This window comes from Lampetra fluviatilis, chromosome 21, assembly GCF_964198595.1.
Source record: "Lampetra fluviatilis chromosome 21, kcLamFluv1.1, whole genome shotgun sequence".
Classification (NCBI taxonomy): Eukaryota; Metazoa; Chordata; class Hyperoartia; order Petromyzontiformes; family Petromyzontidae; genus Lampetra; species Lampetra fluviatilis.
The window spans coordinates 3,550,084-3,563,495 of NC_136295.1; the positions used below are offsets into that span (position 1 = coordinate 3,550,084).

Below are 13,412 nucleotides of genomic sequence, written 5' to 3' on the forward strand. Positions count from 1 at the left end.
TCTCTCTGCCTTGAAATTAGGACAGCTCACGAAATGAATACTCAAAACTCTATATTGACCGATATGCTTGATATGAATTTAATTTCCGTGAACTTATGGTGTGATTGGTGTTGTTTATCAACATTGTTCTCAGGAATAATCAGATTTAACAAGAATTATGTTGAGGCGGAATGGTACCGCTGACATTAAGCGATCACTAGAATATGCCAAGAAGTTAAATGAATTGGCAATATACATCTAAGAAGCACTGCATTATTGATAACCGTGGTGTCGGATGTACAGGGTCTCGAGCATGAAAAAATAAATGTACATCCAACATTATTTCTTGAAACGCTATAAATGGCAGGAGCGTCCATGTGCCGTGTGGGTATAACAGATAGAGATTTCCTCCATCAGAGGATTCCAGAACACTGGCCCAAAACCGACTGAAACTTTTCCTGCATTAAAACACTGGCGCATCCCACATGCAAAACCGGCATGATTTTAACTTGGTTGTGGTTGTCCTTATGATAAGACCCGCTCCTCACCATGGGAATAAGGAATTTTCACCACTGCCTCTGGGCTGTTAACAGATGAGCCCCGAAACCCCACAACCTACTTGCTGTGCTGCCATCCATAGACACCAAAATTGTACGCACTCCCAGTGACATCCACAAGATAGGTTTTGACCAGTTCATTTTTATTTAATGAAATCCTGCAACCTTTATTGGTTAATAAGACTAAAAAAACCGGTATTGACAATGTATATATGTTTAAGGACGATCGCTTATCAATTATAGACTAAATGCTAACATTTATTCCACAAACTTGTGATACTGTCTTTTAACAGAAGTTATTTAATTACCCTTAAACATTTGGAATGCTCAATATGGAATTTAAATGTGATTTCATTGAATTAAATACTAGCTTTACTACCCGGCTTCGCCCGGGACTTGGATTCACCCGAGACTTGGATTCACCCGGGACTTCGATTCACCACGCCCGGGCCGCCTTTGATTTAATTATGGAAATGTCCATGGTTAGTTACTTTTTCATATATATGCTAATATTATGAGTATACTCAAAGATCACCCAAAATGCACTTGATTCTCATCAGATCTCAGAAGCCAACTAAGGCTTGATTCTGAAAAGTTACTGCATCGCGCTTGGATGGGCAACCACCATGCAGAGACAGTGCAGTTCGGCTGCTGTGGGCTGCATCGCGAGTAGAGGGCAATGCAGCAAACATCCACCGCAAATCCAATTGAGCCGTAACAGGACCCAAGGGGTGGCAGAATCACAGCTTGTTGGAAAGGCTCATGGGTCAAATCCAGCAACTGCCCTGATTATTACTGTGGGTGTAATAGTCGTGAAAATACTACGCGCCATCTGCTTCACAGTGTACGTTAAAATCCTGCCAAGTCATTCGCAAGGGTAGGCCCATGGCGTGCCAGTGCAAATAGTCCAAATTTCACAAATTTGAAATACTACCTGCAAATTACTAAATTGGGATTATGCATTGAACAATCATCGCTCCCTACTGTGCAAACTTGGCAGGACCCTCCTACAAAGGTCATCAGACTCATTAAGATTTTGCTGGATAAAGCATAATCATGCTGTACAACCAGACCTCACTTAGCGTTAGGGAGAATAAATTCTCGTCAAGGTGCATAAACCATCACGCAAACTCCGGTCGTCCTCACAGCGTCTTTTGGCTCGCCATCGAACAAAGACGGTTACTGCATCGTGCGCTTTCAGAGGCGCTTATGCGGCCGTCTGGAACACTCTTTCTTCCGATATTAAGAAGCCACTGGAGCTATGCACTTTTAAATCAAGACTGAAAACTAATTTCTTTAGAACTGCTATTTGTGTTTAGTTTGTTGTCCTTACCCGCACCTCTGATTAGCATGGTTGGCTAAGTACGGTGCAAAAGAAGTTCAACATACACATGCGCTCAAGATGTGTTCCTGGAAAAGTGATTACTAATCATCATTTTATATTTAATCCGGCCAGGGCTTACGATGGTACATATCACTTTTCAACAGACACATTGATGAATGCAGTATACACAATACACTTTCACAATTGTACGGTAATACTGTACATAAAAACAAGTCTTGTCAATCTTGCCTAAGGTGCACCTCTGCTGGAGATTATGAAATATTTCACGAGTGTTGTAACCTAACATTTTCTCCGCAGCAATGCGTAGCCAGCTACACAATAAATATACCGATCCCGTTGCTATGATCACCAACGCATACAATTGTCTATGACATCATACATCGCGCCTAATTGTACATGGCCAGTTACGTTACTTTCTCGCATTGAGCACAACTATTATTACCAGCATTGATAAGGAAGTTGCAGTCAATGCTTCATCAGCAATTTTTTCACATCACCATTTTACCTGAATAAAAAAACCGACCCTTTCAAAGGAATCGTGAACAGTAACTCTATTGCCCATGACTTTTAGTGTCATTTCTGTCAATGGGTTTGAAGAAACTCATGCCAAGTTTGGAATATTGCCTCTGATGGGTGACCAACTCATTTAAATCAATGGAGAACATTAGCTCCACAGGCAATGACTTTTGTGTCATTATAGTCGATGAGTGAGAAATCCCTCATCGCAATGGGAGAATTGCCATCTAGCGTCCACCGATTGACATTGCAACATTGCCACCACCGTGGATGAGAATCAATCGGACAATACGAATGAAATCCCATTTTTTACAAACCCATTTGACCTGGATGAAGAATACATCACCTGTAAAGACAATCTTGACATTGACAGCCCCAGGAAAAGATACGTGGAGACCATCCATTTTCAAAGAATTAAAAATGTCAGTTTGTGTAGAGAATGTATCACATGTCTTTGTAGATTGAATGTGGAAATTGCCATGGATAAAGTGAATATATAGGTAGATAAATTAGCAACAAAACACTATAGGCACAAGCCAATAAACTTTCATTTCCAGAATTATAACCCCATCTTAGTATGCCTTAGTTTTAAGTGAGAAAAGATAATTGTGTTCCAAGTTATTTTTGTCTCAGATTTTTGGACATTATCCATTGCAGTCAGTTTTGTTCAAGTGTCAAACCATAACTGTACATCTCTATATATAAATAAGCCCTATTTTATAAAACAATGCATCATCACCTTCATGTCATTCTATAATTATTACAAGGATAGAGTTGAAAGTATAAAAATTGAGGTTGTCTAATTTGCGGAACTGCACAAACGCTATTAAAAACAGACAGAAATGTGCAAATAGTACAAAGCTTCAACTGAAAAAAATATTGATCATATGGATCAGCATATTTTTTTTTCATAAAATATACATTGGCAAGTCACTATGCTTACAAATGTACTGCAGCACAGTTTCAATATTGTGAGGATAAGTACAAGGTAAATCTTCGTATAATACACAGTATTCTGGTAATGCAGTCACTAATTAAGCTTGCACTATAGTTCCTACGGTTATAGTCAGCCTGCTGTGGAGGTGAAGATCAAGACGGCCGCGTGGTGGTGGTGGTTAAGACCATGGTGACCCAGTCCAGCTGGGCGGTACAGTGCACGCATCCTCTCCTGTGTCAAGCAACGTCATGGGCGCTAAGCTTGGAGTACAGGGTGTGACTGTTGTTTGTGATGTTCCAGTATCGTCCCCAAACAATTCAGCTGCCACGTGGAGCTGTGTTCTGCCCTCTTTGGTCAGATCAATTATGTCATCCCGAAGCCTTTTAATCACTGCCATCCTGTCAGCGTTCTGAAGAATGGGCTGTTGCTTGAGAAAGAGCAGAAGATTTTCAACTGACTGCACGGCAATCGAGTGGCTCACCATAATTGTCCCAACAGATTCTTCGGTTTTCTTGTTGCTACCACCACCGCAGCCCTCATTCGGAATGCTCATACTTGCTGTCAAGGAATGGGCTGTTCTGTTGCCACCACTGTCCGCTCTATCCGCTAACTTGATCCACTCTTCCACACTGGCATATTTCACTTCCTCGCAACCGGGCAGCGAGCGCAAAACCTCGAGAAACTCCACCGTAGCTTCATACAACTCCTTCATCCCAACGGGTCCAGCCGCGCGCGGTGGCGAGGATGCTCGATGCTCATCCTCCACACTCGATGCCAGGACGCTTGGCCACAGCTTCATCCAGCTACGAATGAGAAGCTCCTTCGGGACCGATTCCCACGCATCTGCCACTAAGTACAGGCAATCACGAGCCGCGAGGCCCCTCCAGAAGCTCAGCAGGCTCCAAGCGCCCCCCTCGACAGCGTCTGAAAACAGAAGCTTGTGTAGCAGCTCACGGTGGAAGCCTCTCTTGAGCGACCCCAGCACATCCTGGTCCATGGGCTGCAGCAGCGACGCAATGCTTGGAGGCATGAACAGCGCCGTGAACCGGCCGTCGTCGGTGCAGAGGACGTGCTCGTTCGGCATCGCGAGAGAGCTGTCCACCAGGATGACGCCTCGCTGGGGCAGGTGCAGCTCTCGCAGGGCCTCGGACACGGCCGGTACAAATCTCTCGAAGAACCAGGAGTGGAAGAGTGGTGGATCCATGCGGCCGTCTGCCTGGCTGTAGTAGTGCGCTGGCAGAAGGTCTAGCACCGAGTTCTTGAGCGAACGCGGCCTGGCCGCTTTGCCCACGCATACGATCTTCATCTTGTGCGTCCCACTCGCATTGGCGCATGCAAACACGGCTATCCTCTCCCTGCCAGTCTCACGGCCCTGTGTGTGCGATGCCGATTCCATGGCCAGAGCTCCGCGAGGAAGTGTCTTCCAGGCCAAGACTGTCTGGGCAGCGTTGTAAACCTGAGTGGGGCAGAGACCCTCTTTCCTGACATGCGCCCGGAACTTCAGTTGTAATGACCGTGCTGAGTGTGCTTCGGCTGCGAGAAGGCCTGCCTGAAGGCCTGATCGCCGGATGCCATGGCGCAGCTTGAAGCGCTGTAGCCATCCCTGGCTGGCGTTGAAATTGGCGTTGCTGTAGAGCGCGCGTGCAAACTCGCGCGCCTTCTCACAGAGCATTGGCCCGCTCACTGTGTGCCCGCGTGCGCGCTTGTTCAAGTACCAGCGGTGCAGAGCTTCATCCAGCTTCACGTCCTTGGCCATACGCATGGTCTTGCGAATCGCCACGGTGACTTCGCAGTCATTCTCAGAGACAAACTTCAGGATCTTGTCGGCGTTTATCTTGAGGTCCCTGATGGTCGAGTAGCCGAGGTCATACTGGGTCGCGAGAGACTTTAACGACTCCCCCTTGCGGATCTTGCGGACGATTTCGACTTTCTCCTTCAGAGGCAGAACGCTGCGCTTTCTCTTGGTTCCTTTGCAGGAACTTGGTGGTGGCACGCGTGTGGCAGACATGACGACTACAGGCGTACTGTGTGTACCACACAAAGGAAACACACAATAGCGGCGCATGAGCTTACGCATCGCGCTCCGCCGTGAAGTATATATATATGCGTGTACGTATGTTGAACTTCTTTCGCACCGTACATAGTCAACCGTGCTAACTGGAGGTGCGGAGGCAGTGGTGCTGCTTTCAGGGAGTGTACTGCGTGGCATTGTGTCGGCGCAACACGTAACGATGTGAAAACTTGTCGCCCAGCAGCTAAAGTTACACCGCAGCACTGATTTGCACTTTTTAAAGTCTCAAAATATTAAGCAACTACAGCTTTGCCTTACAAAGACAAAAGTGAGTCATTAGTTATTCACTCATTGGTTTTTTAGGTAAAGTCACGTAGGTAAAAAAAAAAGTTAAATGAAAACAAACAATTTATTTTATTTTTTACCTACATGGCATCATCGAAAAAACCAAAGAGTATGGATCCTTGCAGTCACGAAAACTTCAAATCTAGAATTAGTTATTCACTACTGATAAAGTTACTCATTAATACAGTTAAGGTATGAAGATGGTGAAGAACCTCTGTTAGTGCTAAGACAAATCATTGATTAAATTTTTTTATTTTATTATAAGTAATCGGTTCATCAGCAGGCAGCCATTTCTACATGCTGAACACTGGGAAATCCCGTCTACAAAACATGCGCGGGGTGACGCAGTGATGACGCTTAATGACAAAGGGGAAAAAAATACTATCGCAAGATATCCCATTAAATCCTGTGCTTAACACACATGTCAAGAGCCTCAAACGTGAATGTTGCTTATGCAAATCACATTCAAATTGCATGCTCATTTAAAAGAAAATCGATTAATCAAAGCAGTAATCGATGGGTAAAAAATATTCCTGCTTAGGTGCTCCAGCCCAAAATTTTACCAAAACCACGTGACCTAGGGAAATACCAGTGGCACTCATGCTATCAAAACAGAACGTTTTAATACAGAAATAAGCATTACAATGCTGTAAATAAGGTACGTGTAAAATGATACGGTACGTGTAAAATAAGAGAAACATATTGCGTGGCTTCTTAAAGATCGATAAAAACAATATTATTAATCAACCACATGTAAAAATACAACCTGCAATTTAACCCTTATTAACGTGTTGCCAAGATGACATCAATCAAAAACGGTGTCGCACAAGAGTTCTGTTGTAGAGCCAAACACCCGCTAATTCGCCTTAGGTTGTTAGAACCCATATTAAACAGAGCCACAGCACGTAAACACTGTGGTTGGCAACGTTATTGCCGAAAAGTTGAGCCATTTGACTTTATCTTCAGATAACAAAAAATAAATATGAATACCCTAACAGAAACAAACACCGCATAGACAGAGGAAACCAAGGATCACACACACGTGGTGCATCCAAGCGGATCATGCGCAATGTATGGATGAGGGTCACAAGCACAGTGAGCGCTGAGAAAAATTGATTTCCGGCAGCCAGAACAGAAAGAGTGATGTTATATATGATCAAGATCCAGATAACCACACTTTGTTTATGCATGTATCATTTTGCAACGGGTTGCATGCGTTATTCTGTAAAATGGTGCATATGGTATTTTGAAGAATGCTGCTTATATTACGCATACTGAGAGAAACATATGAATAATATTTTAATATTCAAGCGTTGAGCAATGCTCATCTCCTTGGGCAGGCTTTATCGAGTGGCGGCAATTCCACATTTGGAGAATGGCAGCACGTCTCGTCATCCAACTAGCACTCGTTGACTCCCCAGAAAGTGTCACTCATTTACTCGATCCTGGAAGGAGATGAGCGCACAAACAGCTTAAGTGATGCCTGGGGTAACAATGCCTTCGTGCTGTGAATAAACGCAAAGGATCCAGAGCTCCTTACCTCTCCACTCGTGCCTCCTTCTCCTCCGCCGAGAGCGGCAACCCATGTTCCTCCATCAGCTCCTGCGCGCCTCCATCGCTGCTGCCATCCAGCACGTGCGTCGATGCTGTGGTTCAATCATGAACCAATATTAGTCGTCACCATAACAATACCATATATGTACACGTGGTGCGCATACACACATAAATGCATACGTACGGTAATAGTCGTAGTTTTACAATCAAATGAGCATGGCGCAGCACTCATCCAGTGTTTATATTCTTGAAATAAGGGTGGAGATTTCGAACTACAATTGCGAAATGGAGTATATGCACAGGACATTCACTAATGACGTGGCTAACTTGGAGCGATTGCCTCACCTTCTTGAAAATTATCCCAAAATTGCTGACAAAACAAGCGATGTCTGATCTCTCATGGGGGTTGGACGGTGCTCATCTCTACTGGCAACCCTGAGCAAGTTCAGGCAATGTTACTATTTAAGTGAAGTTTTGACCAAAGACACTTGATTTCAACTTCCTACAAGTCACGGGGAATGTGCCCGATCTCACCAGATCTCGGAAGCTAAGCAGGGTGCAGCTTATACAGAGCTTATATGGGTGACTACCATGAACAGCAGGTAGTTATAGGTTTTGAGGCCATGTGGTGAGCAGCAGGTCAGTGCAATCTGTGGAGATAAGCGCGAGCTGGGAGGACCCAAAAGTTACACAAGCTTTTGCCAAAAGTGTGGGTCGCCATAAAGGTGCAAAACTGCCAGGTGAGAATGTCCCAATCCTATTTATTATTCAAGTTCTTTATGTAGCAATTGCATGGAAGTAAAGGTTAAGCATATTTTAAGTTGAGTAAAATGTGGCACTAAAGCATTTGAACAACAATCGGCAACGGAATCGTTGTCATAGGTTTTGGTATATGCGCAGGACGAAGAAACAGCTGGTTACCAAAGCAGACAATGGAGTGGGCACCGAAGATCAGTCAAAGACGAAACAAATATTGGCGATAATACAGACGTACGAGGGCCAGGTATTGACTACACGACAGTCGCTGGATCTGGCAGGAAGAAGGGACTCAATGGCGAGGTGTGGTGGTGTGGCATCAATGGCGCAAGGGCGTGAGGACCTGATGGGCGAGACTTACTGGAGGGTTGTGGTGCAGTGGCAGAAGCCACAGCAGCCGCACCCCCAACGGCACCCTTCTCTACGTGCATCTGGGAGGGAAGACACGGCAGCATGGGCAACACATGTTTCGTGGATATAGCTCAGTCAAGAGATTTGAATATGAGAAGGTGATGGTGCGGCTGAAGAGTCCATGCTGAAGTAATCCCATCTGAAAATCCATTACTCGGCATTTTGGAATTTAATTGAACTGTTGATTTGTGTTTCGATTTAAAGCTTTCGTGATTGCAGGGATTCATCTTCTTGGTTCTTTCGGTAAAGTCACGTAGAAGGGAAGTAATAAAAATATTATGTTTTATTTTTATTATTTTATTACTTCCCTTCTACGTGACTTTACCGAAAGAACCAAGAAGATGTTGATTTGTGTTTTCAAAGCGTGTGCCAGAAAATCAGTGTGCTGGCTCACATTGACCAATGGGGCATAGCTCAATGTCCAATTGCAACCCTTAATCCAGTGATGCCAATTCTATATTTCTATGCTATTGATCATTCCCGAGAATGACCGTTGTCACTTCACACAAAGTGGCTTGATTTTCTCAATCCTTGGCAAATGATGGGCATAGCCCACCACCAACTAGTGGGTAGACTAATGAACGAAGTGCTTCAACAACAGCACTTCCCAGCTAGACCATGGGACATGACGTATTGCCACAATGGACACGATCCCACTCACCTGCTTGACATGGGCAATCTTGGCAAGCAGCTCCTGGGCGGAGAGGCTTCCCCTGATCACCTCCAGCGGCACGCCGCTCTCCCCGATGAAGTAGCTGGATGGCACGCCCGATAAAGGGTCTGGATACGGTGTGTTCAGAATAACAAGGAACTTCGATCTTTGGTGCTTGGACTCACACTCAAACCAACTATGACTTTAAATTGTCCTTACCAAATCGGCTATTGATCTCGTATTATTATAATTTCAAAGTTAACCTTAGATAAAATAACTGTTGGTTTTAGAATGCGTTATTTTTCCAATTTATGTAAAAGTCATTGTCCAGGCAAACGTGTCCCCTACTCACACAACTGTGGGGCATAGCTCAACTATGTTGACAGTTGTAAACCAGTCAAGAAATTTGACCATTGCTATGGTAGGGGAAAAGCCCCTCTATCGTGTGACATCCTACAAAATGGTGCCCATTTTATTGACCCAAAATAAATTATGTTGAGCAGGATTTGAGCTCGCAACCTTTCTACTGTGAGTTGAACACTCCAACAAAGCATAGTATTCCAAAATAAACACCAATTGTTTACCATGACAATGCCTGGCTTTACAATAAGCAATGATAAATTACACAGCCACTAGGCAGCATGGAGAACAGAGATAAGAGTGTTTAGCAACTGCTCTTATAGTCCGCTCTTCACATAAAAGCAGATGTGTGTTTCAGTGATGCCTCAGGTCGCCTGCCATTTTATGAATGCATGCTACCTCAGCAACACGTTGAAAATGTATTCGAGGAATTAGCGTGGAAACAAATATTAAAGATCCTGTGAAATCATTTGTAAGAATAAGAACTAATTACGAGTGTAGGGGGTCAATATTTTCACATTCATTTCAAACCCACTGTGATTAATTCATAAGTTACACCTTCCAACCTATACATGTGAAAAGCGTTTTAATACACAATGGCCGGTACACATTATCTGCGTGCGGAATTGGGTTAATATTCTAAGGCAACTGCACGCAACCTTTTTATTGGAACTTGTCTTGTCAAAGGACAGCCACTTTTTAATAACTAATATATGATGCTTAAGTTTTAATACGGGATTCACATGAAACAAATGACTGAAATTTTAGCTAAATGTTCCACAGTAGTCCTCAATATTTTGTGCAATAGAGAATATTTGTATAACAAGTTGATTCCACTTAGCTTGCAAAACACACTGATAAGTAGACAAATAATATTCTTTTAAATGGGTTTGTGCGACAATATTACTGTAAATTAATTTACATTAACATGCCAGTGAAACTTGCTGATACTTTACACGTTATCTTAGAAGGCCCGTCAGATAACACGTAAAAAGAGTCTTATTTTTGTGGTAAAAAAAAGTATTTATAGCATTACAATTAAAACACCAAAGGTCAATATTTGGTTTGCGTATTTGCCATAACAATTATTGTGTGAAAAGGTCATGAGATAAAATTGCTTGTGCAGAGTGGACAATGTCCCAGAAAGGATACAAATCTGTGAAAACTGCATGCAGGGTTCGCTGTAAAGACACAAAGTGAAAATATTAGATGGACAGCATTCTTTCAGAAAATATCAAACATGTTTTTCATGTTGATTTCTCACAAAGTGGCAATTATTTTATTAGACCGGAGTGATGATGGGCTGAGCAGTGGCTCACCCGAGATTTAAGCGCACAACCTTCCGAATGCAAGGCAAGCGTTCCAACCACAGCGTCACCTGAATGCTTAAGTATTATGTGTTTATCATGTGATTTTATACGAGTTTAATTATTTTCTAGCATTTTTTTGCCTGCCACGAGTGTAGGGGGTCCTCAAATAAACTAGATATTCTGCATAGTACATTTGTAACAGGTCATCATGGCATTGCCGTTGATGTCACCATACCTCGCCTTTGATTCCATCTACCAAACACAATGGTAAAAACCAAACGTTAAAAGTCCGTTCTTACTATTCCTCACCAACTGGATTTAAAGCTTCCCATTGGCTGATGACCCTTCAGTATCACTTCAATGACGTTTTCAATTCTTTCCTGCCATATCATATTCTGAACATCCAAGTCACTTGCTTTTTAATGCCATCACATTTCCAACTCACCTGAAAAACAAACACATAGGAACGGGTTCTCACCTGGCAGCTTGCAGCTTTATGGCCACACATGCCTGGGCAGCTGCCTCAGTAACTTCTGGGTCCTCCCAGCTCGCACTCATCGCCACAGATTCCTCATCATCACCTGTGTGGATCATCATCATTGAAAATCAGAACAGTCTTTTATTTTCGGTTAGATATAGTGAACTGTTCATTGTAGTACCCTTATAAAGTTGGGTTCAGTGCCTCTTGTGTGTGGCACTTTCTATCCTCAGGGATACTAGGCAACTCGTTGATTACAGGCGAGCAAGTGGCTTTCTGACCAGACATAATGATGTACCAGTAATACTGGTAGGAACCTCCTGGTTACACCAGCCCACAGGGGATTATTGTGTCCGTCGTGCAGGGAGGGGATGAGTGGGAAGGGTGGGGCTGAGTGGGGAGGGGAGGGGCTGGGTGGGTGGGGAGGGTGGGGCTGGGTGGGGGGTGGAAGGGGTGGGGCTGGGTGGGGAGGGGCTGGTCACCCCGTGGTGCCCTTATAAAACTCAACATTTAACCTACTCACGCCGGCTTGTGCCCTCCCTCACAGTCAGCCATATTTGCGGAATACACCACGCCGCCATTGACCCTGGCCATTGACCGAGCAAACTCAACGTTCCTACCAGCTCCCTCCGCAGGAATGTGTTTTCATGTACAAATTGTACTACTTGATGAAAACCCGACTGTTGTGTCCGTCACGGGAGTTGTTTGCCCATACTTCACCACCCTCGTTAGTGCAGCTTGACGAAGGGGGGGGGAAGGTCAGATCAGGTTCACATGTCACTCGCTCTGACGTTAGCGATGGCTGGGAATCAAATTCAGGCCACTGGGTGCATCGCGCACTGTGCTAATCAGTACACCAAAGCGCCTCCACATGTCTCATAAAACACTCTTGATAAAGAGTGCTCAGGCATAAAATCGCTTGACACTACAACTCATACAAGCATTAAACAATTGCTGAAGCCAGACTTAAAAAATATGAATTACACATGAAGCAATAAAATATGGGTATCCTTTTCAATTATTACTGAGTCATAACACACCTGCAAACATCGTATAACAACATGACTCTGATATACTGCACTAATAAGATGTTTACTTTATCTTGAGTCTAATAAGCTGCAGCAAGAGACTTGGTGGGTACAGACTTTGCTTTTTTTTATTGCACTTTAATTTATTTTCCCCATTTTTTTTTATGACACATCTCCCAGTTATAAGATGCAAATCACCTACTCAGCTCCTCTTTGTGGTGAGATTTTGCCATCCAACTAAATACGAGATCATCACTATATACATACCATTCCATTGTTTTAATTCGGGGATCACCACAAAGGAATAGAGGTTGTGAGTCAACAATATATTTAAAGAGTTTTGCATTACGTCCTATGTGAAAGTGTCTGTATTGTTCGATGGCGATGTTTAATTTCCATCACTTTCTCATGGCTAGAAGCAGACCCAATTGTTCACGAGTAAGACAATACACAAACCCCTATACATGTGCTGTCTATTAACGATCTCCAATCACTTGCATCGTGATATACGGATGATAATTGGAGTGCACTGAACACAGGTTTGTATTGAGCTCAGGCTGAAATACAAAGGGGTTTTTTTACGATAAAGTTGTGCCCAAACAGTAACGACTAAAATAATATAAGCCGGATACATATAAAATTAATGAGGCATTTTATTTCAATTACGTCACACATCTGCGTGCGACAATACACCTTTACTTTACTGGTGTGGTTGTGACATCTCTTGGGTGTATGTGTTTGGGGGGGGGGTGCATTTTTATGCTCTTTTTGAGCAAGTTCTCATATTTCTCTTGTCTACAACTTTCCTTGCTTCAATACATTTAGTCAACTCTCAATTATCCAAGAAAATAAAGGAAGGGTGGGCCTGGATCAAACAAAGAAAATATAAGTAAATCAGGCGATAACAATATGTATGGCATGGCTTACCTACGTGAAATGGGGGTGGAAATGTAAACTGTTTTCTGCTTGTATTGCTGCATAAAATAATATCATCGACTAACCAAGGTGGTTGTGGTCACGTGGGTATTGAGTCACTGATTATTGACAGATGAAGAGCAGCGATTAAACCAGCATGCATATAATTTTTTTTCAACGGTGAATCCACAACAAAGATATCCACCCATGAATAATCGATAATTAACTGTGTTCATGAACTGTGTTCACCCACCCCTA

General features: G+C 43.4%; 1 protein-coding gene across 2 annotated transcripts in view; it reads right to left on the reverse strand.

Annotated features, from left to right (window-relative positions):
* The window catches only part of UBXN4 (UBX domain protein 4), a 34,163-nt gene that overhangs the window by 15,353 nt on the left and 5,398 nt on the right, over positions 1-13,412 (reverse strand). For both annotated transcript variants that reach the window (XM_078865862.1, XM_078865861.1), the window contains exons 2-6: positions 11,212-11,314; positions 10,576-10,604; positions 9,073-9,191; positions 8,362-8,431; positions 7,231-7,336 (exon numbers count right to left, since the gene is read on the reverse strand). In XM_078865862.1, the coding sequence (XP_078721988.1) occupies positions 7,231-7,336; positions 8,362-8,431; positions 9,073-9,191; positions 10,576-10,604; positions 11,212-11,314 (427 nt within the window). The remainder of the gene's footprint in view (positions 1-7,230; positions 7,337-8,361; positions 8,432-9,072; positions 9,192-10,575; positions 10,605-11,211; positions 11,315-13,412) is intronic.